Source organism: Battus philenor, unplaced genomic scaffold, assembly GCF_028537555.1.
Source record: "Battus philenor isolate CCGP_79_NKW_IND1 unplaced genomic scaffold, ilBatPhil1.0.hap1 SCAF_1, whole genome shotgun sequence".
Lineage (NCBI taxonomy): Eukaryota > Metazoa > Arthropoda > Insecta > Lepidoptera > Papilionidae > Battus > Battus philenor.
This window is the reverse complement of record NW_027181661.1, coordinates 14398941-14426760: the sequence shown is the minus strand read 5'-3', so window position 1 is coordinate 14426760 and position 27820 is coordinate 14398941. Positions and strand designations below refer to the sequence as shown.

General features: G+C 32.7%; 1 protein-coding gene across 1 annotated transcript in view; it reads right to left on the bottom strand.

The window, feature by feature from the left end:
* The window catches only part of pins (G-protein-signaling modulator pins), a 46604-nt gene extending 19271 nt beyond the window's left edge, over positions 1–27333 (bottom strand). Inside the window, exons 1-3 of the mRNA XM_068762168.1 lie at positions 27183–27333; positions 3280–3509; positions 908–1186 (exon numbers count right to left, since the gene is read on the bottom strand). Coding sequence (XP_068618269.1) covers positions 908–1186; positions 3280–3509; positions 27183–27227 — 554 coding nt within the window. The 5' untranslated portion in view covers positions 27228–27333. The remainder of the gene's footprint in view (positions 1–907; positions 1187–3279; positions 3510–27182) is intronic.
* Positions 27334–27820: the final 487 nt, after the last annotated feature.

Sequence of the window (27820 nt, the reverse complement as noted above, 5' to 3'; positions counted from 1 at the left end):
GGTACCAGAATGGATAGAGTATTTTTTCTTAACCTAACGTCTCTCTACGGGTCCATTAAAATCGAAATCTTTTTACTTTTCTAAAATTTGAGTTTTTAGTCAAACTAAAAGAATTTTTTTTAGCTTACATATTTACCATTTAATCAAATTTTATACATCAGTTTTCAACAGGAAAAAATTACATAAAGCAGAAAAGTTATTACAGGTAATGTTTTCGCTTACACAATAATTAACCCGTTTAACGAAAATAAATATGTGGTGATGTGTTGATATGATGTTCTAAATAACATGTGGTGAACAGTGATAGAGATCTGTGACTTGCGAACTGAGGTCGACGGTTAGATGCCCGGAATTCGGTCTTAAACACTCCGTGCATTTATTATATAGGACTGCCAATGTTCACAATCAAATTTACTGACGATAGACAGCAGCATTCTCTGCGTACCACAATACCAGACTGCGATCGCCAGCCCATCTACGAACCATAGCGATTATGATATAGGGGGTATATTAATCGCCAGGGTTGGCAGACAGACATAGATCGTTCACAGAGAGTTATACCGTTGCAGTGGGCGTCTATATGCTAAACCACAAATATATCATCGCGAATTTACCAAAATCTTTTAAGAAACATAATTAGTTAAGTACATAAAATCTAAGCTATCTGTGGTATTGTAATTATACATTTAATCTATACAATACACACAAAATTAAGATAAATATAAAATAAAACAGAAAAATTAAACTACTGATTAAATAAATAAAGTAAATGAGTGCAATAATTATTAATAATTAATACCATTTAAAATATGTAATTACTCTTCTTTACATTCCATAAATAATACACAATATCAGCTTACACCTCATAAGGATAAAAAATTGATGAAATAAAAATTAAAATACTTACTCGTAATATGAGACTGCTTGCAACAGACATTCCCTGACTTCTTGTGGGAATTGACCAGGATCGTTCTGTCCGACCCTTCCTAAATGCTTTCCTTGAGCATGATACACGTTGCCCAGATTATACAGAGCTCGCCCTTCGCTGAGTTTGTCACCCAAAGAGCGGGATATTTCAAGGTGTCTTTTGCAACATTGAATCGCCTCAGTGAATTTACCCATAACTTTTAAAGTATTTCCTAGGTTACCTGATGCTTTTGCTTCACCGAGTTTATCATTTATTGTCCTGTGGGCAAACTTTTGATTAGTTTCGATAATTATAGTAGGAAAACACATGACACATTACCACTTGATCTATTTCCAGTCCGAACAGCCGACACAAGAAGTTAGAACGCAAAAAAAAATCCAGTTTCAGTTCGCGGTCAAAATTTATTTTAACGCAAATAATTCAATTTGAAGATGTTTATAACATAAATTAATAACAATTTTATTTGTAAATATTAGGATGCTGCTTGCTTTGATGGCGAAATATTCTCAACATTCATTTCATTATTCTCTAGGTGTATATAAAAAAGAGATTCAAAAAGAGATTAAAATTGGAGTGCTTGTACATCCCTTTGCTCGTCACTCGACGACTCGATGTGCGGGTAATCAATTTATAGGTGGAAACTAGTGAAATTTGTATCAGGAATCGTTCAAAGCTTTAGTGTTTCGACTCTCTCGTAAAGGGACCCTGGATAGTGATTTTTTTTTGGAGGAATAGTTAAACCGAGTTGACTTCGTACACGACTTTTAACGATACAAAAAAGTTACTGTTAAATTAAAGAACGACTCGTGTATAATTGAATAATTTTCATGGAAAATCAATCTATATTTTGAACAAATGCATAGGAGTTTATTAAACTGGGGTTTCGCTTTGTGACAAACGAAAATATCGTAAATGGGTGATAAAATATTCTATATGTATACTAGGAAACTAAACATTTCTGTTAAACTTTCAACTTATATACATTTATTTTATACACAATTTTTCTTTCATATAATGAGTATTTAATAAATGTATATAAAACTTTTATTACTAATACTATTCAAAAACCATAAATTTTCAAAAACAAGCTTTTCATTATTTTTAAAAATGACTATTGTTCATTGTAATCAGTGAAATTTTCAACTTCTTGTATCAAAAAGTTGAACTTGGTGCATAAAGTGCAAACATATCTAGATAATCTAGACGTTACTAGATTTGACTAAACTGGCTCTAATAAGATTTGCGGTTGGCGTGCACATGTAGCTCGATTCCTCTGTTCAGTAACTTCACGTACTTCGAAATTAACATTGATACAGCGGTCATGAATGTGGTTACACTACCTGTTTGGCGCCGTTTAATCACGATTGCTCCGATATCAAAGCAATCCATTTGGTTAGATCGATACGTTACGGTTTACCAGGAATTAGTAATAGATTTCAACACAACATAACTATCTGAATAAAAATTTCGAATTTTTTAACATTCTATGAATTTACTTAATTATGTTACGTAAACAGGCTCTAGTAAGATCAATTCCTCGTAATACATAAACCTATCGGTCGCCAAACCGAAAGTGTGGTGAAAAAAGTTTAAGCAATTATTTTAAAAACATTTAATAGAAGCTCCCTTATATGTGATAAAACTAATAATTGAAATATAACGAGTGAAGCGGCCTCTGTCCAGCCGTGGGCGTTCTATGTCCTACTAAAATCATGGTAGATAGGTAAAGACCCTCCCAGTAAAGTCTTGCTCCATCAGGCTATAAGTGTGGTTATAATAAACAAAGAAAAAACTTATATCTCTCATGTCAAGGTTTTAAATCGTTAATTTGGAAAATGTTCTATATTTATTTAAACTAATTAAAACAAAATAAAATTTAATATAACGAACAAAAATCAAACTAAATAACCAAAGTTAAAACATCCACCGCAAGAGGAACGCCAGAGATTTTTTTTTAGTAACAAAATTACTCAAAGAAAACTTTTATTAAGCAATGATGAGTCAATAATAAAAAATATTGATATATATAATAAATAACAAAAAGGAAAAATGAGTAGAAAAATATTAAAAAAGGTTATTTCCACTACCATTTATTTAATTGTTTTATTACGGATAGTCGCGGTTTTCCGTCGGAACTTCTCGCCGACACGAGGACCGATTATATGTAAAAACATAAAACGGTTGTTAATTAAAAACATAATGTAACAAATTAAAATATATATGTGAGATGATATAGGAAAAATAAGTTTGATAATAATTTTAAGTTATATTACGTTTTAAGTTTAAATTTGGTATAAAAAAATGTCTGTCTACTTGGGTTTAGATAAATAATACTCAAGCAATTTTATTACCTAGCTAATGTGAGGTCATGCTTGTGAAATTGCATGGCCTTACTGTAGTCTCCTAGATAGAAATAGGCATTGCCGAGTTGACTGTATATAGCGCTAAGTGTTCGCAGGTCGTCCGTTCCGGCACGTATGGCTGCCTGGAAGAAAGCTACACCTGCGCGACAATCGCCTGCCTTACAAAGTCTCTCGCCTTCAAGCGCCAATTCCAAACACATAGAACCTCCATCGCAACTCTGGAATTATGAGGAACATAGGCATTTTATATTATACAAATCTTTTCTTCACCCCACTCCAAGTCATCCTTCAAAATTAATAATTACAAACTATTTTATAAAATGTCCATCATAAATACCTTTTTACAATTTAATACATGTCGACAAATACCACAATATGTTAAAAAACATCATTACCATTATGTTCATAACCTAAAAGCATCAAGGATCAGAGCGCCATTGTTAAATATGGGATGGAGCTTTCATCCCCGTAACAGTGTCTGAATCATTTCCAGAACAGCATTTGTGAAAGTTAAGCGAAAGGTCCTGTAAATCACGAAAAACTTTGTATTTATTAAAAGGCATGAATGCGTAGAAAAACTTGGTTGAACCGTGTACCTACTTTTATAGGTATAAAACCGCAGTACATAAAGTTAATTAATCAATTCCACAAAACAATATTTATATATTGTTTTGTGGAATTAATTAACTAATATGTAACAGAAACACAATATTTTCACATACTGAGATATAAAGTGTACTATTATAATAAAAAACTATATTTACGGGCCCAAAATCAAAATACAGTTCGTCAATAATAATGTAGAAATATTATTCAAAAGGAAAAAAAAACATTTAAAAATAAATTATTGAAATTGGCTAGAATAATCACACAAAGAAAAAAACAACAAATTTTGTATGAATTTAACCGTCTATTTTTGTACTAAGAAATTTTATTTATGTTACCAAACCAAAATTAGATGAAAAAAACTAAATGAGGTTTAATAATAATGACCACTACTCAATTTCTGTGACAAAAAATATTTCTGTAAATATATATAGATTTTTATTAAAAATTCATCAATTCATATCAGAAACGGAACATATAAAAAAAAAAATAAAAGAAAATGTGTCAATTTCACATAACTTTCTACTTTGAAACCAATTTGAACTTTTTTAACATACACAGGAATCAGTCAAAAAGTATATTTGAATTAAAATATAAAAAATATTAGTTATGTTTTACCTACGGGCGCGTGAATCTTTTATAACTTAACAGCTTTTCCGGCGCATTTTAAAAGCTGCAATAATTTTGATTGGAAACAAATTGGTGCAGCCAGATTTTTAATAGTGGGATGATTAATGAAACAATGACTTGACTATAATAGATCACGTTTATTGTATAAACGACCTTGCAGTGACCAGTTAGTTCATTCTATGAATTTAATTTTCGAAATCCAATTTTTTAACCTGGTCAGATTTAAATATTTTATCTCTATTGAAAAACATATAGTAATACTTACGCAGGCATCTTCTTTGGCTTAAGCTTGAAGACGATTTCACGCTTACTTCGTTAACAAGAAACTTTAAATATTAACTTTTATTATTTAATAGTTAAATAAAATAAATTAATCTGTTGTAACGTCAAAATAATATTATTTAATTATTTGAAATAATTAGAATTAAAATTTCAAACTGAACTTTTATGTTTGAGCCCGTATATTTAAAACAACAGCAACAATAATATAAATCATGCAAATTAAATGCAAACAAATATTTAAACAAAGAGACGCAAAAAATATATTTACTAACACATAAATCGATGGGCAATACTATACACGTAAATCAACTAGTTGATCTAATATAACACTGATATGATGGCCAAGTTTCGTCCTTAAGGATATTAATTACCACAAAAATGACTAACCACGAAATCTGAGAAGTCGAAATACGCGTTAGAGCGGCTAGGACGCGTTTGAGCGGTCGGAAGTGCAATTTACACTGTGCTAGAGTAGATTGAAATCGCTGGCTGCACGTCACGCACACGGGCACACAGGCGTCGCTGCACACTACGGTACTTCTGCGAGTGCGTACAAAGGACGAGATTAACTCACGGGAAACAATTCAGTAGTAGTATTTAAATAGTTTTCGTATTAATGAAATATTGGGTTCCGTAATTATCAATTTAAATCGGATCATACGATACCTTTGTTCCGAATTCACATTATTGCATTTCATTTACACAAATTGTACCATCATTATTTTTTTGGTTTCTTTATCCAGCATCGATTACAAAAGTCAGCGGACTTAATACCATTATAATTTTAAATTAAAAAAAATAAGCAGCGATAGAATGTGTATGGTGAAAAAAATTATTTTTGGATTTTCAATTTGAGAGTCGGTTATCAATAATAAATGGAAATCATTATTAAATAATTTTTAAATAGCCATTTAAATTTGATAGGTATTAATTTGTTGCACAGTAGCAAAGAAAAGCACAAATAAATGTGCAATTACAACTTGTTTTTACAATATTCACGCTTCTAGATTTCATTTGAAATATATAATATCTATACAATATAAAAGATACATTGCCTAACATTCTTAAAACAGCAACATATGAAATAAATACTTCTAGTGAGTTTTCATTACGCGGCATGAACTTCGGCTTTTCGCAGACATATAACGTACTTTACTTAATTGACAATAAGATTCTAGCAGATTGAGAAGGGCTTCGTTGTAGTCTGGGCGAAGCTATCAAGTTCTTTAAAAAAACGAGACAGTTTCGTAGGCTCTGTGCAGCAATTTTGAACAATAATTGTGCTGTAGAAAAGATTATCTCCTTTTATATAAAACGGAAAAAGTCGGTGTCTTTGTAAACCGTCAAAACATTAATTAAGCCTTACTTACTTACTTTAATTAAGTTATAGTGAAACGAAAAAAAGTTAAAAGCCAGAAAACCATACACATAGCCGAGCTTCGACTATAGTCGAAGACCATAATATGAACGCGCATAGCTGAGTGTCTAACTTTAGTCGTCAACCAAGAAATTTTAACCAAACTCTGCAGTTAGTTTATTATAATAACATTAGATGAAGGTAATGCGTATCTGCATCAGATTGTAATGTAAAACTCTCATCACGTGTGTGATAAAGAGCAAGACGCGCTCAGTATCGCGGTAGGTATGAGCCGGCTGTGACACATAAAAAATATATCCTTTGACTCAAACTATCATCAAAACACGATTAATAACGTTTACACTTTTGACATTTACTAACCACAGGTTAGACCGATCGTAGTCTAATGGGCGTGTTCTGAAATATCATTTGCTAACAATAAAAGGTTTGTATTCGTCGTTTGTAATTCATTCAGCAAGGGAGTGGAACAGTTGTTTGCTACAATTTTTCCTAACATACATGACGCCGTTTCTTTTAGGATTGAATATAATATTACCAGATTAAACAGTTTTACCAGCGAAGAATACATACGCGAAGTCGCGACGTGAAATTGCAATCACGTATTGATTGACTGATAATTAATACAGGTATCTCTCGATAGATTAATTTAACATGTGACAGCTCCACAGTACAGACATTTCATCACTTACTCAGATACTGCTCCCGATTTGAATCTAAAAGACGTAACCACATGACCTTATGTGAAAACCTTAATATACCTCCACCTCCGTTCAACTTACCGGACCTTCTCAAGAAAAAAATCTACTGCAGAATCCTTTAATGAGTTGGCCCGGCACATTGTCTTAAACCTCAAGGCATTTAACGGTCTGTAGCGCTTGGGCAGCGACTTGAAATAAAATAATGTACCAACTAATATATAATTGAGTACAACTTCCAAATTTTATTGTTACTATGTATAAATTTTAGCTGTATTTACCCATAAGAGAAAATTGTGTAAGAAAAATAATTATGAAACGCTGTCGTGTATCGCAGCTGGGAGAAGAAAGATCCGTATCAAATAGCGTCAACCTTCTCTCAACTGTCTGCGTTTAGTAAAAGCGAAAAAAAAATCGTAAAAAAAAATACTGGCGATACAAATTAGAAAAAAAATCCTTTAAATGACTTGCCGAACTTAAACAAATAAGAGCCATGTAGAATCTCGTATTTCGAAAAGTTCTGAAGATCATTTGTCACGCAGTAGCCAATCTATTATAATATACTGGGTTTCTGGCTCGTTTTTACAATAAAAACACAAAAATAAGATGTCTATAATATTAACAAAAAATATTCGATTAGCGCTATCGAACCCTAATCGACGCAGCGTACCAATTTAAAATAAAACGCAATTAAAGTTCAAAGTTTTTCATCGGCTATACTTTTAATTGGAAACTTATTGGAAAGAAATATTATGGTGCTCAAACGCAAATATAAACGTTTAAATAATTAAAAATAAATATTGTAGTAACAAGTTCTTGTACAACTTATAATGGCAACAAATTGTACCTAAATGTAAAGCTGTTATTGGTTAGTTAAAAAAAAATTACTTTCAAAACTACTAACAGATAAATTAATTTATAAAGAGACATGCATCTGTATGCAGTATGGATATCAAAGGCTCTTGCATCGTAAACAAAGACGATAGATAGATTTCAAAAGTAAACACAAGAAGCGCCAGGTCGTGAGGCAGCAATTACAGTGACTTCAAGCAAGTGGAAATACATTAACGAACTGATTGATTCTCTTCTCATCGCGTCAATCTAAATTCATAAAGTCATCTTAAAACATATAATAAAACCGTAATAAACTCAAATTTACCTCGACGCTATTATCTTCACTTTATTCGTGACCAATATTTTAATTTAATATTTTAATTTATAACAACCAAAAAATATATTTCTAGTTACAATTACAATACGTCGGTAACAATAAAGGTTTTTTTTACAAAGGGCCAGTTTAAAAATTATTTACGAAATTGCAAATTTATTCTATACGCAGGTATAGAGTAGAACAACAATCAGTTATTAATTTTCAATAAATACGTACTGTTTTGTAAAGATTTCAGCGTCATATGGATAAAATACATGAAAGTTTTTGTTGTATGATTTTAAAGATTTTCGTTGCGATCCCAGTCAGCAATAAAGATAAGTCAGATAAACTTTGGTTGGCATTTGGGGAAGAAGCTCAATGTCTTCCTTCTATTTATATCGAGTTCAAAGGTAGTTATAATACTTTTGAGATCCGTGTAAACAACGACAATAGCGACTTCTGAAGCTGAAATCAAAATTGTGCGGCACATGGTAGTCTAACAGAGTCTATCAAAGCAAGCAAGCTTTTTCAGTGGTGTTCGTGAAATTCAAAATATTTTTCACACAAGGCGCTTTGTGCTTTAAAAACGCCGTCGCATTGATTGGCTGCATGAAGTTATTGACATTTGACGGTAATGCTCTAAATGCTGTATTTGACGTTGACATCCTGAAAACAAGAGAAAATCTCCACAGTGCGTATTTCCTCTAGATGAATTCTTTACACAAGAAAGAGAGTACCGTTTTTTGAGGTAAGCTGTTATGTTTTCAAAAACAAAAAAAAAACAAGGTTATATGATAGCAATTGGTTGCCTATCGTTCTAGAAAATTCAAGAACATCCGCACCGCATGTAATAAGGAAAAAACTTCGTCAAATTCTACTTCAAAGAGAACTCGGAAAAGATCTTCAAAGGGAAATGGGCCCTCTACTTGGTTACAGTGGTTTTACAGGAAGCAGCGATGCACCAATCATCAATAAAGTATAAGTTGATATTTAGTTTAATTTACCATCATTATAATTTCAGCCATAAAGACCGGAATCTGGGAACCTACTGGTGTCGGTTCGACGGATACAATATTTGACGACGTAATAAATCGCCCATTGTTTTCGTTTAATAAAACTATAATAGTACACATTAAACTATCAAAAAATAAAATCAATTAACATCGCTGGAGGTGTCTAAAACAACTGATCTTTCTTTTTAGTATATTAAAAATCCGCGTACTAAAACAATAACAGCAAAATACGAGATCGAGTGATCAATAAAAGAATTACGTCGCCATTCTTCTGCCTATCAATACTCCGGCAAAAACCCTGTTCTGTTTATTAATAAGACACCGTGATACGAAACATTTTTAATACATTCCTGATCTGATATGTTTCTCCTCGAAACACGTGTAAATTACAGCCAGAGATATTATTTGAAAGAGGAATCACAAAGAGCTTCAAGCTGTCGGAAGTGGGGCAGGTCGGGGATATTATTTTCGCGGGAACCGGAGCCCGGACCGCGGTTTGTATATATATATCTTTAATCAATACACTATTTTTGGAATTTTAGTAGTTGAATGTATTATAAACGAGAAAATATAATGCCAGCCGGCGCTCCATTGAGTTTTATTTCTACTAAATTATAAATGTGGTAGTTTTAATAAAAATAAGACATAAAAGAGTTAGATCTGTCGATCTGCATTTATTTCTGACCTATATCTACATTTACCTTTATTGATTTTACGAACTAATAAAATCCAATAAACCAACTCCGTGCTTGAAACGTGCTTATAGACAATAAAACATGGATTTAAATTATCTTGTATATTTTCATCTTTATATCAGATTACTATCATGCTGAAAAGGGTTATGTTAGTTATTTTAAAGTTAAAACCCGTGTAATTTCTTAGATAATGGTTGTATTGAACTTGTTAAATTGTCGTACGAACTGATGGCGTTTCAAAACTTTAAAACGCTCGTTGTACCTTTAAATAATTGATATGATCTATAATAACTAGATATTACGTAGTCGTTTAAAATAATTGTAGTTAGTAATAAATTATTCGGCCTATTCATATTGTAACGCTTTTATTTAAATTCAATTTAGTCACTAAGCTTTTAACAATGATGTACCGTACTGTACTTGACACGTGTATTAATACCAGTGCACAAGTGTGAGTAGTGAGTACGGGCTAGGAATGAGTTTACATGCATCTGTCGTTTGCCCGGCACAGACATAGACGCAATATCATGTATTGATTGATTCTCTTTATAGAAGACGATTTTAACCTATGATATCTCGTGTTCTAGTATTAATTTCTACTTGATATGACTTGGTATTGAGGTGAGAGGTACTGAGTATTCGTGCGCTGGTAAGTACTTCGGATAACCCATAAATATTAAAATTTAAACATCATTTTTCGTCAACCGAAATTCGATGAAAAAAAAAGTTATACTTAGTGACATCTGTTATTTTTTAATTAGCAGAATGTAAACGCATAACAAAGTTTTCATAGAATTACTACCCTTTTACTTGCTAACAAAAAGGAGGTCCAAAAACCAACTTATCAACTCTATCCGGCGTATGCAGTCATCAACATCTTTTCAACAAGATGGTACGTAACGACGTACAATCTTATTGAAAAGTGAACGTGGTACCGTCCACCCATAAGATGAACAGACGCTACGTTACACTTGCCGATCCATGGTTTCCATTACCACTACACCGTTACGCCACAGCAGTCAACGGTTCTGTGTGCTGTATGGCTTACCCACAGCCACTTCAAGTTGTCCATCCGCTGGGATAGAAGAATACACAATGCTTTCAGTCGTCTACGGATCTTCATAGCGCAATCAACAACATAGACAAGATTGGCGACTTCAAATTCTGTGTCAAACCAAGTTTACACTCGTCAACTCAAGACATTAATGCGTCTTCCGAGTTCAGTAATTACACTTACGAAGGCGCTCGCGAATCGGAAACCAGCAGCAACTGTTCAACGGCAGTGCATATTTACTATTGAGTAAACGCTTATATCCATATAAGTTGCTCATTGGTCGGCACTAATGATTTAAATTTTGCGACACAGTATGACAATCGTGAAATTACAAATACTTGAATCATATTATTCTTTAATTTACAATTCATCAGCATCATCATCATTTCGGCCGTAGAACATCCACTGCTGGATATGGACGTCCCCTAGACCTATCCCTTTTTTATAAAGACCGGTATGGATAGCCTGCATTGAGGATATTCTGACAGCCTTATAAAAGGTCGACCAGCCACCTGCAGGTTGAAGTCCCTCGCAGCGCTTGCCGAACCTCGTTCTCTACTCCAGAACCCTATGACCCCAGTGACCCTTCTTTGCGCGCTATGTGGCCTGCAAACTGCCCAGTAAACCTGCCAACTCGCCGTAAAATGTCGGTGCCTAGATTTCTCTAATTAAGATTTATTAATTACATTAACTAAAAGATATTTGTTTTCAAGTACTAATACTACATACTAATACTAAAACTACTACAACGGGGAAAGTTTTGTCGTTATCGACAGGATGTATGATTAAATAAACACACACATCGATATGGGTACCCTGTTAATGTAATTATGTTTGAAAAAAATGTATTAAAGATCTTCGAAATATCGTGGTATAGTAAATATACTCTGCATATATTTTTGAATTTTACCGGGCGGCTGTGTGAGGAAGAATAAAGAGAAAACCTGCAAAAACCCGCTACCCTTACAGAGTAGTGTAAAAATAAATAACTTGCGTCTAATTTTACCGTCTCCTAAAGAGAAGTAGAGGTATTTAAATAGCTACTAAAGCTTTGAAAACTGACGTCAAAGTGAAAGATATTTCTCAGATGATAATTTTTCCACAATTATTTTCACGGAATAAAATCTGTTATGGATGATGCAAGCATTACACGACCGTTTTATGGAACAAAAGTTGCAAGCATTAATAAATTATGCAAGCTAAGCTAAGATAAGATAGATTTGCTAAGCTAAGATAGATTTGTCACATAGGTACTGTACGTGAGCTGTCATAGAAGCTATAAAAATTGTTTATTTCAGAGGAAGGGTCTCCTTCCTGGTGGGTAAATTGGATGCGGGATAGGTGAGCATTTTTGGCGGTAAACCTGGTAATCATCGCACAATAAAATCTTCCCGAATAGAATATGAAGATTAATTTCTCTATTGCTGTGGCACATGGAGTGCCGGAGCAGAGGAGGCCCTGAGACGTGCCTTAACGTAGTATCCAGGGGTACACATTTTGTTTGAATAGTTTTTAGTACTTAAGACGACTATTGATTATGACAGAATACACATAAGCCCGCCCACCTCCTCCCAAAACACGGTAGCCATTGTACTACAAACATTTATAAGTAGCAGAACACCTATTAAAAAAAAGTTAATAAACCAATGAATATTGACAGCATTCTATCAAATATTTATTATAGCTTTGGGATTTTAACCTTTAAAGCTTAGATAAATACATGTATATTACCAGCGTATAAAATTAAAAATGTACTCAATTTGTCGAAATGAGCCGAAACCATGTGTTAACAACACATATTCCGCTACAAACCCTTTGTGACTTTAAAGCCTTTGTCAGTGACGTGTAAATAATGATTCCCTTTGTACTCTCAATGTCGATAATTGAAATTAAAACAATTGACAGCGTTGACGAACAGTATATTAATTTGATGTATTGTAAATTTTTGCTAGCAACGTATCAAAGGTGTTTACTGCACTTTCCATATACGATAACAAAATGTTACGCTTTGTAGCAGCGATACCTGTCGATTACCTTTACGTCACGTCACAGGAACTGGGACGCACCTAATTGAAAAATTAAACCATACACTGTACAAGGTTCCAGTACTAGCCTGGGTGACCTAGATTCGCCGGGAAGTAATTTTATCAGGCATCGTAATATTATTGGATTTTAGGAGCACTTCCTATTCGCAGGAAGTGCGGTTCAAGTTTATAAGTTTAAATACAGCTTTACGTGAGGTTCCACTATTCTTTTAATTGAGCAACGATTAGTGCTTGCCGCAGTTAATAAGAGTTTATTTCAATAGAACTGTTCATGTTAGCTAATGTTAATTTTTACAGGAATAAAATGAAGGAAAGCGAAACCATTTTTTAGTTTCACTTTTTGTGGTGCTATAAAATAAATAGTTCATTGAGAGGACTTTTTAAGAAATTATAAAGATTGTTAACAAGAAAATAATATTTAATTATTAATGAACAAAAATTATTATCTAACAATATAATCTATATTACAGACTCAGTAAATATTGTTATTAGTTAAATGTTTTCCACTCACAGACGCATCTGATGCAGTGACCCGTCACTGTATGCATAAGTCACTGTCCGGATTAAACTAAAACTAATCCAACACGAGATAATGGGTTTGGAGTAGTAACAATAGGAATACAACGTTTGCTAGTACGTATCCTTCGTATGCGTACAGTCGGGTTCCAATTATTTGGCGAATTGGAATGTATTTGATGGAACGAAGTGCCCGAGGCTAGTATACAATAATGTTCACGTGACCTAACATAACAAATTTACGTCCCCGCAGCTATTGGAACATGACGTTTGAACGTATGATTATTTCATTACCGGTTTTTTTTTACATAAACATAACCAATGCCTGTACAATTTTTCGTTTTTATCAACCTTGTTTTGGGTGCAACAGGTGGCTTCGTTTCAAACGATGAACAATAGTGTGATATAAAGGCAAATTCTTTTCAATTTCTACAACAATTCGTTGAAAGAATATTTCGAAAAAAGTATAAAAACAATATTTCATTTTAAGTTTTAAGGCGAGAAACGTACTCAGGCATGATTTTATTTTGTCGTGTGATGCCAGGATTTTCCAGAGGTGCTATTTAAAAAAATACTTTATATTGTGGAATCTATAAAATGGTAATTACAAAGGGCTTTCGTATTCAATTCTCTGATTTTATATGATGCGCAATCACTCAATTAACAAGTGCGGAATGTCATTAAAGTTATGTCCTTCTATTATTGTGAAATAACAACGTAGATTTTAATTAGCAGTTGGAGTTGTAACGAACACGCTGGGATGGAGTCGCGGGATATATGTTGCTTTACAAATAACTATGCTGTAAACATGAAAATGGAGCTTCGAGAAGAGATAAAACTACTTCCTAACAAATCCAATTAGATAACGCGGAGGTAGCAATGCACTCGGCGTAAATAAGCAAATAACTTATTCACGATCCGCTAGTTCTTACAAGTCGTCGCAGTCGCAATTCTTCGTATCGACGTCGGACTTAGTAATCGGAAAATAATTGGATGCATAAGACAAATATTATACGCCTTCAATATTTGACTAGCGATGTTTCAAAAAATCAAATAAAGATTATTGAAGAATCGGACATATATAAAGACATACATTATAAAACATATATTAAGATTTATAGGAAATACAAAGGTACTCTTTAGTGTAAAAAATGAGTTTCGTATCTTCTGAATTGTGTAGCTAATTTATCGCCAAATAAATTATTTATATAAATTCATTACATGGAGCGATATGACGTGTTATCAGTGCTACGAAGATATTCAGTATAGACTAAACAGAATCATAATCAATATTTAGCAACGAATTTGTTTATTTCTGTACGCATATATTGAGCAGATTTTAATTTAACTTTTACAGATTTAGATATCTCAGAAATAGTGAAAACGAAAAACCTTTTTAGATAAAAGTGCTTCGTATTTTTCTACGAACTCGGTTAAAGGAGATGGTGGTCGTTGGTATCACTTTTTTTTTGTTTTCGATAATACCTGGCCTGTTTTAAGGTGCGGGCTGGTAGAAAATCGCTGCCCAATGAGTCTGCGCCGCATTTTCGGTATTTCTTTTAGATTAGATTTTAGCGACCGCAAGTTGTCCCTACAGTACGTGGGTACAGTGGGCTATAGAGACCATCAAGAGGTGTGTGCATAGATCCGTAGGCAGGGGAGATGGCAATGAGCAGAATACACAACCAGCTGTGCGGAGATGACGACGTACTGGTCTTCTTAGGGCAGAGAGCACAGGACATCTCGAGTAAGGCCAATGAGGTTCTTGCCCATGTCTATAAATGAAATATCAGAAATAAGCTTACGTTGGCCCCTCACAAAAAGTTCATGGTGCTAACCAATAAGCGAAAGTATGATAACCAATTACTGAGCATGGGAGGTGCGCTACGTGATCAAACTAGCGAAGTCTGGAAATTATTCACACTTGATAATAGGCTAACGTTTAAGAGTCACAATAAAAATTTGTACAAGAAAGCCCAGGGCATTTGTGATCAGAGTGTCTGGGTTGCGAAGATATATTGGCTTGAACTTGGAGATCAGGACGATGTATCTGGCGGTGCTAAAGCCGACTATTTTGTACGCAGAGATTGCATGGGCGCTAGCGGCTACGAAGCTCCTGTTCCGCAGGCAGATAGGCGCGGTCCAACGGAGCTTCACGAGGACCTACAGGACTTCGTCGTTGCACTTAGGTTTTATACTTGCTGGGTTTCTGTTAGACATTTGAGTCTGAAGCATCTCGTTTTTTTGATTTAACACGTGGCCATTTCCGGCTGGTGGTAAGGTACTGGAACCCGGAAGCACCGGTTAGCTACTTGAGACTGGTCAGGTGTGCAGTTCTCCTGCTTGAATATAGTGTAAAGGCGGCCCAACATGTATTGCAATATTGCGATAAATGTAGCGAAAAAAAAGTACAAATCAATAATTATAACAATAGCATATCGAAGTAATTTAGTTGATACTGCAATTTTTCTCTTAGTATAGATGCGAAATTACAATGGCCCAGATTTAACAGACAAGCTCATTTTGACAAAATACAGTGCTTAAAAAAATCGTCGGTTCATAGAATCAATTTATAAAAGTTAGCAAAGCGTGGTCCGTCTATTTTAATTATTTTTACAACATTATAAGCCTGCTCGTTATTTTATAACGTAATTCTTGTGACATCAATACAATTTATTTTCGTGCAATTTATAATAGGAGAGATAGTATCTCCCAGAGAGAAATTTCTAGAAAAATAATTATAAATTTTGCACAATGCCAGTAATTAATATAAAATAATAGCGATGTACATAAAATTAGTACAAGAAATAAAGAAAATCACATACCTTTATCTATGTAATTACAATTAGTTATTCTCATAAAGGCAACTACGTGTGGTTTTACAATAAACTCCTGTGTAATCCCTCTCCGTTACATTAAATAAAGTTAAAAAGCTTATTATTATTAAAAAAATATTGTAAGAAACCTTGTTATAGTATAACGGAAAGAAGCTAATTTTTCAACCATATTTTGTTAGTTTCAATTTAAAATTAATCTGAATTAGGAATTGCAATTTGCAAGATATTTATTTATAATATATACTAAATATTAAGAACCATTATTAATAAAGTGAGCTAAATTAATATAATTTTAATAGAATTAAATATTGCTAGAATCTCGTAATGCAAAATTGCACGTAACAATTAGTTTCTGAAGTTAGTGAAGTGAGAGTTAAGGAAATGACTAAAAAAGTGACTTTTCCCTCGAAGTTGAAATCGCTAACAAGGTATTACTCGAAGTTCTAGATTTTTCCAGATTAGTATTATGTTTGGTCGAATGTGGATGCGTTCGTGTAACTTTTATTGTTAATAAGCAACTGAAGAATAAATTTATATGAAACTTGTTATCTACAACTACGGACATCGGATTTGTATATAATTCTGCTGTCAATATGTGTACAAGCATTATTTTGTTCTGGCTTAATGAGCGCCGCAGCCAATTATTCCACGTTTTGTATCCAATTTGCATAAGGAAATGCGATACTGCATTACATTTTTTTATTCCGAAAGTCTGGAGGCACTGTTATTTAACAAGAATAATAACTGGACAGTACAATGGGGCCTTCATTTTGATAGAGTAAAGAAGTAAAAATTAAGTTTAGTAGCTAATGTTAAAACAGTTCACGGTTTATTGCAACAACTTTCACAGCTGCTGTTGATAATGCTGGTGCAATAAACACTGTTTTGGTACTGCAGAAAAAAGCAATTCGTGCTATTTATAATTTGAGTTGTTGTGTAGTTTTTTGGGATGACTGTTGCTTCTCGATGGATGTATGAAAAATAATTGTATGCCCACAAAAATATTTTCCAAAAGTGTTTGTGTTCTGGTATTTATATATTGTATATAATAGATTCGTTTTCATCTATTTTTTCAGGACCGGACTTTCGTTCCTACTCAAGTGGCAGATTCCGCGGTAGGGCATTTCAAGCGGCCGAGTGCCTAGCCTAAGATTTCTTTAAAGGTAGTAAAGCTCCCGGGAAGCCAAAGTCCGGGCCGCTACTTACTATTTCACCTGATTCAGGGACCATCGAGCTCTTCGATCGCCTCTGCCCTGTCCTTCTATGGAGTGACTAGACTCAGGGCTCCCACCACGGCTTAGGCTGTCCCTCGTAGATAATACCCGTTTTACATTCCAACACATGAGTGCCAGAGAAAGCCGAAATTCGTCTTGGTCGGTATTGCTACGCCTGACTAAAAAATCTACTACTACTTCGGAAAGCGTTGCCACTAGGAGAATGACGAGCGGACGAAACTCCAGCATCGCAACTATGTCGTATGATCAGTAGTGAACGTCTAGACTTCATTGAGTTATCAAAACATTCAATGGGTAATGTATAAGCTTATTTATATACAATAATATTCAAGACAATGTTCAAAAAGCTTCTATATGTATTTAAAACAATATATCGTAAAACTTAAGCGTGCTAATGTTTTTTTTACCTGGCTTACTCTGCTGCCTGAGTAGAATTTGCAGATTTTGCGGGTTCGAACAGGTAGAGCGCAACACTAGCTTACTCTAAAACCTTCGTTAAGGTAGCAAAGCTTAGGGGCGGCAATATATCTCCGGATTGGACTAAGAGTTACTATATGGTAAATCACTTCATACAAAGAGCACACCTTGGGAATGTTTTTATTTTTAGATTATTTCAATGTTTATTAAATAAACACATAATTATATTACAAAATCAAAAATATGGTCTCACTGAGTTTCCTTTACCTGTTTGTCGCAGGTCTGAAGCATTTATTATTTAAATTAAACTTGACCTTAAAAATTAATGTAATCCATCAATTAAACAATTGTTGAATTTGAACCATATATATCATTTTCAATACGATTCATTTTCATTTTAATATGTTAGATGCTATATTTGTTATTTTATTTGGCGATTTATAAAATTCAATATTAAAATCTTTAAGCGGGTCATTGTTTTTGGTTGTGAAACATGACGCCTCCGTTGTTTTTACGTAAAAACATTTGATAAAACTGTAATTAACGATCCAATGTTTACCTGTGCCGGATATTACTCGGTGCACATGATGTGTATTTTTTAATTATGACATTTCGTATTGTAAAATTGACAGTGTTCAAGGTCTATGTAAAGTAGAAAAGCGTATTGGTGGGGAGAGAGGCGGTGGGAGGGATGCGAGCGTTTTCCCGCGCATTTCCTGTCAGACAGTTGCCGAGTGTTGCCGTTAATCGAAACGTTTCAAGTTTTCAAGTCCAATGTTTATTTTGAAGTGAATTGTGCCTGTCGCGAATATGTCACTGGATTTCTTTTTGGGGGTAAGTGTTATATTTAATAAATTTGCTTAAATAAATATTAAATTAATTTAAAAACGATTATAAACAACAAACAGATTATAAATAAAATGTGTAAAAAATTTACATTGAATCCAATAGCAGTTTTATGAATCAAATGTGCGTGTATTTTTTTTTGTAATTAGGTTTTGCAAAATTAAAAAAATATTTTCAATTTGTTATAGATTAATCAAAATTAAGTCAAGACCCTAGTCTTTTTCCTAAATATATTGTATTATTACCGCTTCCTTTGTTTTTCGGTTTTAAAATTAAGGGTTTGTAATATGTCCAAAATTAAATAGTATTTGAATGCACACTTCATACTTAGGCATATTCACTGATTGGGCATTGTCGCAGAAGTATGGTACAACGATTCCTTCCACGAACACGTAAAATCTGGTGACAATTGTGCCTTATTCGTGGTACTAGGAATATTTGTCTGCAGGAATGTTCTCTTTGTAGAAAAGACTTGTATATAATAACGAAAAGGAGGGTTTTTAGAAGTTTCTGTTGAAAGACATTATATGCCATAATATCATTTCTGCTAAAATCTTCTCAAAGTCTTCTACAAGTTTTTGTGCATGAATCAGTTATGTCAGGACGGAAGTCTTTTCACTCGTTGCATACCTCCCAGGTGCTAGGTGTTTTACTAAAAGCATTCTAGGAAATGCTCATAGCACTAATTCTATGGCATATCATTTAATAACATATGATGCTATCACGCAGTATATCATTTCGGGAGTGCTGTAGCTTATAAAGTTTACAAAAGATGACAGATGATTTTTGACACGGTCATCAATAGTGTAACCAAAATTTATTAAGATTTCATCAATGTTATATATAAACTTCTTCATATTTTTCACAAAGCAATGGTGTCTCCGATTCCCACCATGAACGCGTAATTAATGTGAACTAAATATAGTCACTTATAGACACTCAACGAGCCATAGTATAAGCCATGGTCGGGATTACTTTATGAGATGGAATCACAAATTGGCGAAAGAGAGTAACCATTATTATAACCCCAGTTGAGATTAAGATCTCAGGTCATGGGGGTTTTTTTATCAGAGACATTTTGCACTCACTATTTCAGGAGTGATATCGTGAAAGTTTTCACTTGAACCATCAGTTTTTAAATTGGATGATACTTAAATCTTAAACCATTAACTTCATATTTAAAAACTAGTATCCATAACGTCAATTCAGAATTTAAAATTTTGAGAGTAAATGATAGCTGACAGACGTTGCTTGATTTTGAGTTGCTGAAAAGTAGAGATAATAGTTGGGCACTAATTTGAGTGATGTGACTGTGTATGCAAATTAAAGTGAAAATGGGGAGGAAGCACGATGCGCAGAATAGATGGCTGGCGGATACCAGGAACCGGCAAACGAAAAGTAGAACGTCCACCCAATAGGTGGACGGACGACGTTATTAAGTTCATCGGAAGACGCTAGATGAAGCCTGCTTACGATCAGTCTTCTTGGTAATGAATATGAATAGAACTGTGCTTATTAAAAAACGTCCTATGGCTGAAATCCACCAGTCCACTTCAATTAGACTAATATCATAGCTTTGGAAAACGGTGCATTTTTTACATTGATTCAGTTTAAAACATTACAATTCCAACTTTGTTGAATACTGGCGGCCACTATCTTATTTTTATAACGTATGTATCTAATTTGCTGCTAGTGTACATATTAAAAAAGAAGTCTTGTAGACTAGACAAAAATTAAAAAGTTTTTATAGTCTTTAATAGTTATACTACATAGAGCGGCAAAATTAGAAATTTTATTAAAATAGTAGATCAAATTTCTAATGAACATCTAAATTCATGTGTTATAAAACCTCATCATGTTTGGAAAGTTATGTCAAAATTGCGAAATGCGGGAGTAATATGACATAGTTTGATATTTATTGTAATAAGTTCCTGGAGGCTGATTTTTGTTTTTAATTAAGACATACGAAATAAGATTATTTCAAAATGTTCAGTACAAAAACCCCTGCGATACAGGCCTTGCCTAATGTGAGGAGTAACAGTACTCATGTTATCACTCGTACATCTATTATTTATAATTATATGTATTATGCATTTCTGTACTTTGATCAATTAATTTATTATTATTACTATAAAGTAATAAACAGTGCTGGGTGGTGCGGTTGGAATCGTTGACCGTGCGGATTTCTCAGTCACGATATTTCAGTGGTGGAGTTAGCATCGCGCGTTCGCCATCGTTGCACTTTTTACATACTTCAGTATTCGACGGATAAGTGATGGGCCAACTGTAAATTTATTAGTCCCGAGTTACAGAGGTTTCGCGAAACTACTTCGACTATAAACAGCCTATAGCCAGAGCCCAGTCTATCTTCAAAAACTCCCGAAAAATTTGAACTGGCTGAAAGCAGTTTACGTGAAAATTTACGATATTACATACGGATAACACGACCAAAACTTCCAAGAGCGATTATTCATGAATTTTCAAAATAAGATCCGAAGAATAAGATCCATTTAAAATTCAAATTGTACAAGAACTGTAAAAAAGTGACTATTTTATAAGATTCACAAAACTTTGTGAACTGTTGTTGAGAAAAAAAAACTAGAAAATATTGCAGAAACTTAAAAAATACTAGAAATTATGGTTTGCTATAAGCTTCGCGCGTTAGGCAAATCGACTCGAATTTCGCGTGTTTGGCAGCTCACGGGCTGGCCTGCTAATTTGTACTGACGGTTAATAATTGCATACATCAATATTAACCTAACAAAAAAATATATTTATTTGTTTTATATGACACCAATAAAAAAAGTGAAATATATTAGTGTATTTTTATTTTTATTTTTTTTATTTTAGGCCCGATGCCTGATGTATTTCAACTTTTATATATAATGTTCTTAACAGGATTGTAATAAGAAGAAAATGAGAGAGAGAAAATGTACAACTGTGGCAAATATTGCCTTGTTTTCCTATTCTGTTCCCACTGACACGTGATAACGAAGTCTATTGATAATGGTGTCATTTTTAATATTTTATTCAATTCTTCGGTACAGGTTATTTACACGTGACCCCGTTTTTCTTTCCGGCAGAGTACGAAGTCAATTACGCGCCCTACTCCTATCTGCGTGTGCGCATTGAACTAGTTTTATTATTATATATAATTCTACAACTTCCCTCGACCGATCGAAGCGGCCGTTCTCCCAGAAGAAGACGAGATGGAGGTTCGCAACGTTCGGCGGAGGTTTTCGCATTTTCTCATGCAACCTCCTAAAAAATCGGACATATAAGAAATTCAAAATGGCGGCCGCACCGCGAATACCGACTTTTTCCCTATGACATGTTTCTCGACATCTGTGTCGCTTTTAGGTAATCGAGGGACGATCTACACGATGAAAGTACGACGAGTCAAATAAAACAAGATGGCCTCTGAGATCTCGCAAAGCCGTGTTCGAGCGCTCGCTTCCCGGTCGCGTGACGTCGGTTTTGTGAAATTTTCCATTTTCCTCTTCGGAAATACTCCTAATTTTACCTCTCTGGATAGGATGGATTAAAAATATGCAAAAAAGAAACATCAATTTTTTTATGAAAAACTCATACCGGGAAACGCCTCGCAGTCATAATAATAACATTGAAATGTTTTCATCGCCTTCTACTGGCAACACTCTGGGTGCAAGATTTTTTTAAAAAGGCGAGCTTCATTCGAATTTCTCTCCTGAAGGAGATAGAGGTTTGCAATGTATCAAACATATTACATTTATTAACGTATCAAGTATTAGATAAATTCAAGATGGCGGCCGGGCTGCGTATGTTGATTTTTTTTTGCTATTTTCCATTTTCAACAGACAATGTCTTTTTCGGCTAATTAGTAGATTAGCAATACGGTCAAATTTGAAAAATTGGTTTCGGAGGTGACTGCAGGTTCGTATCGGGCAGGATTATGAATGAATTTTCAAAACATACCTTTCATCTTCTTTGAAATGTCCTCAATTTTAACGAACGTGAAGATTTTTTTTTCAAAAAGAATTTGAGCCCTAGGAGTGATTCGTGTTGAAGGTTTGAAAAATTGCACTTTTCGAATTGAAATATCTCAGTGTTGTAGACTACGTGACGAGTAATTTTGTACGGAGCTGTTATGAGGCACATTGGATAGTTTTTCCATGTGAAGGTTGTTTATATCTACTTATACAAGTTTTGTACTATTTATTTAAGAACATGAAAAGTAGGTATAACTTTTTTGTCTAAACAACATCAAGTAATGTGTCGTAGCCATGACTTTTAATCATTTTGTCGCTAACGCCTGGCAACACCGCAGGATCTGTTTTTTACTTTTTTACGTTTGGAACTCCACAGACGCAAGTATAGGTGGGATGTTAAAATAATGTATGACGAAGTTCCTTGGTTTAAAAGGGGACAATAGCGAAATTATGAAATTTAGTTTTTGCCATACGAAAAAAAAAACATTTTTTTGTATCAAAACTTTCGGAGCACAATGTACAGAGAGTTTATAGATGCCTATAAATTTAATATAAAAGTGGCAAAAAATCATACTATAAACAAAAGTCTTCGTTCAAAAACATGAAACTGATATATCCTAACTAGTTTAAAATCCATTATTTAAAATAAAAATGGCGTTACTACGTAGCTAACCAGGTAATGAAAAATAATTTATTTATTTTGATACATTGCTGATATAAGTCTTCAAATATTCCATTATATGAAAGAAAACATTTGTTGTATACAATTATAATTATCTTATTCAATTATTATATCACCAATTTTAGTTTCGGCGGCAGTAACGGTTGGTAAAAAAATAAAAGCTAAGTATAAATTTAACTTAAAATCAAATTTTTCGTTTTGCTGAGTAATAACTTAAGTAATCCCTCTTCCGGATAGAAGTATAGTTAGAAATGTTTAAGAATACTTAATAAAAACTATTAGGAGAAAATAAAATAATAATAAATTTTAGTCTGCTCTTTATAGTTTGGCCAGTAAAGTTGTACTAATATATTTGATTAACACGGTTTGTCCGAGTTGAATAACTATGACGTCATATATGTTATATACCGATGACATAGTTATTATAAATAAACATTATTAATCACAGTTACTTAAGGACTTGGATTTTATTTTATTGTCTTATAATCTGAAATGGTTCAATGTATGCTATCAAGTTCTTAGTGATAAAATTGGGTATTGGAAACATGTCTATAAAAATAGCAGCCGAATTAACGGCTAAAAACGTTACATTTTTTCAGTCTCCGGCGACAGGTCGCGGAGGTAAAATATTTTTTTCGATAGTATTTTGTATCAGCTCATACGTAAACTATACATGACCGATCGGTTTAAATAAGAGAAAAAAATGATAGATATGGAGATTTCTCGCGCAGTTTTGATATCTTTTGTTTATTTTCTTTTGTCTTAATCGTCTCTAGCAAGTGTGTGGGTTTCGGCAGAAGGAGTACGCGCAGAGAGCAACCTAGTTATGACATTAAATTTTAAAATGTAAGACACACGTTTAATAAAAAATTAAACGTAATTAGGGGAGCATAAAACAAATGTAGATTTTGTTAAGTGCTTGTAAATCATGAGATCTAGTTTTTTTTATGTGTAAATACCCCCTTAAGAAATAACATACGATAAAAATCAATCATTTTGTGTCAAAACAATATGCACTATTAAAAGCAAACGGTTAAATGAAAAGTGTGATATATTTATCGTATGTTATTTCTTAAGATGATATTTACACGTTAGTAAAAACTAGATCTCAAGATTTACAAAAACTTTAAAAAAAAATACCTATACCTTTGTTTTGTGTTCCCCTTATTGTGCCAGTGTGTGTATATCTGAGAAGTCTTCTGTTCCCGCAGTTTAGACAAAACCATAGTTCTTCTGCACTAAGATTGCATGTGCATTTCAAATATTCAACTATCTGCTAGAGCAGCTACGCCTCATACCCAATCTGTTTGAACTTAACCATTACATTCAAAAATATGAACTCAACTGATTTCCTAATTGATCAATTGCATTTATCTTCAAAGAGTTATCATTTGATATTGCTAAAAAAGGTAAAACAAATTTTGCAGTATTTTTACAGAGAATCTTTTTTGTACAACATATGAAAATTTCAATTAAATTGGAACATAATTGATGAATTTACTAATAAATAAATTTGTAGGTTTAATCAACCAGCAGTTTCTTTAAAGAGATCAAAGAGTTTTCTTTTTTGTCTGTGTTTGAGTTATTTTCTATGTGAGACTTTGAGGCATGCAGCTTAAAAAAAATACACTTTTAATTTGTTGTGTTAACTATTTTTTTATAAGTATTCGTAAAGGTTTTGTTATTAGTTTACACATTTTCTTCTATCTACTGCACAAAACTAGATAATAATGCATATAGGTATAAAATATTTTTGTCAAAACATTGTCAATACTGTTTACAAGGTATAGTAAATACAGATTGCAAAAAATTAAAATGATCAATTAACAAATGATAAATGCATGAGTCAGTGACTACTGTACTGGTTTGCCTTTGTATGACCTCAATGAAAAGCTGATGCATCGGGTCCTTGAGGTTAATTACTTGCAGTATCATAAATTTTCACAGGATTTCATGCATATTCTTAAGAAAATAAATGTAATATTTTTAGGAAAATACATAACATCATGTGAAAATGTCTTAGAAATGCTTTTATATCTATAAAATGTTCAGAACTATCTTTAATATACTTATCGCATACCTTTTTCACAGTTATTAAAATATTCATAATCAGATCATGCTAGAGTGCTTAGTAGTGGTTTGCTTTGGCAGCAATTGGTGGAAAGATTTGAAAATGTTTCTTTTGTGTATCAAAAAAATTACAAATCAGTTAAACCATTAGATATAAAGGAAGATTAATAAAAATGTTTATTACTTTCTCTTTAGGTTAAATCCAACATCCTTTTGAAGAACGTTAAAAACTCTTCTTTATGTGTAAATTTTAATTTTAAATAATATAAATTTTTTGAGGAACCGGAGAGTAATGTTTATTTCTTAAGTTGAATTCACATGACTACATTTTTACAAGTATTTATTTCTAATTAAAATATGTTCACTTTTGGTCTAAACAATTTTCAATGCCGGAGTAGTAATAATTAATTAGGTTTTTGATAAAAACATATTACTTTCCGGTCCTCCTAATATAAGACAAAAATAGCAATAATGAAAGTGAGTTCAACTTTTTATTTAAAAAAATTATAATATCTAAACATGTAAAAGTTTTTTTTTTTAATATCCAAGCATATTTTTATATTATTTATTAAATATCAATACATGTCATTAGTACACATACACATTATGTCAAAAATTATGGTGTTGATTTTAAATAATTACTAATGTTCCATTTCAAACTCTTCGAAAAATATCTAACATTGTGTTTTAACAAGAATATAGTTCTTCTTAAATTCCATAATATAAGTACACAAATTTAATAAATGATTTAGTGTTTAAAATAGAACTTTAACTAGTCATATAATTAATTGACTATATTCAGAAGTACATAATGAAACACAATAAATGTGAATTACAGGTTTCGAAATCATTGTAATCAACAACAATTTAAATAAATGTTACGATATCAGAGAAAATCTTTTGTTTTGATTCTTGATTTTATTAGTAATTTCATAGATTTAGAAAAATGCATTAAAGTGCCAAATACATACTGAATAATTTTATTTAATTGTGTTGATAAGTGTCACATGATGCATAAAATATTTGTATATATTAATTTTTATAATACATAAAAGTGGATTATTTAAATTTAAATGAATACATGAAGGATACATAAAATAATTTGTAATTCTGAAGTTGAATTTCTGTAAATTAATATCGCGGTTATAGACAAACTGCAAATGAATATTTATTATATAGCTTAAACTTTTTACGCCTAGAAAGCATTGAGTTAATACATATTTTAAAAATATATATTTGATAAATAACTTTAACAATGTTTAATATGTACTAATAATGTATAATATACAAATCCATGTTTAAATGACAGATAAAAAACAGTGTTCTACCAATAATATATTACTTAGTACATTTTTTACATATTTCGCATAATATACATAACATAATTTATTGATGAATACACTTATCATTATATAAAACTATGTTTTGCAAAAAACAATGTGATATTTTAAAATGCAAGTACATTTAAGGTAAAATTCAAGATTAAATTGGGCTTAATTAATAATAGACGCAAAGTTAAAGTAGAAGCAAGAGCATAAATAGGTTGGCGCGTAATTTATGGTACGAACAACTGCACTGGGGGCTATGGGCGCACAAGTCGCAACTTCCGTATTAGGAACTATTAGTGACTCATTGATGCCTGCTTAAATATAAGCAGCAAAGGTTATGAACATTGTTGTGGCAAATGTCAACAGTTATCGTAAATTTTTTAAATGGATTGGATATTTTGATGAACTCATTAGTCACTTTGAAAAGTATTTATGAATTCTTACCTGTGCATCTGTTGACAGATTTTCAGCGCTTGCGCTCACAGACATTCTCACACTAACAAGCACCTACTCAAACAAATATATATCAAAGTTTATTTTGTACTTTAGTTTGTTCTCATAATTTTGTTTACGTAAAGCGTGTATAGCGCTGGGCGTTTACGAACGTTACGCTTGACATAACACAACAGTTGTTTTATATACGTAGAGTGTTGCTACGTTTTAATAATAATTTAAGCAGTTCTGAAAAAAAATATATAGCTTGAAAAAATTTGTAACGTCATTAAAAACGGCGAAAGATATGATAAAATAGGATAGCGTGTAAATGTAACTTTATCCATTTTGCTTTGTGTCTGTAACGTAGTGAAATATTGTTTTTTAAATCTTAGTTACACTATGTTTACCTTTTCAGCTGCTATTTTTTATTTATTTGTCACTATATTCATATTACCCATTTTTTAAGTAAGTATGATACTCTGGCTAGACATTTTTTTTCAGTGAAGTCACTCATTTTATAGTTTACTACAACTGTGTGTTTTATATTTTATTTACTATTCTTTAAAAAACAATAATGAATCAATAAACCATTATTGTTTGCAAAATATATAATATAATTTTTAAATCGTCTTAAACCGTATAATAAT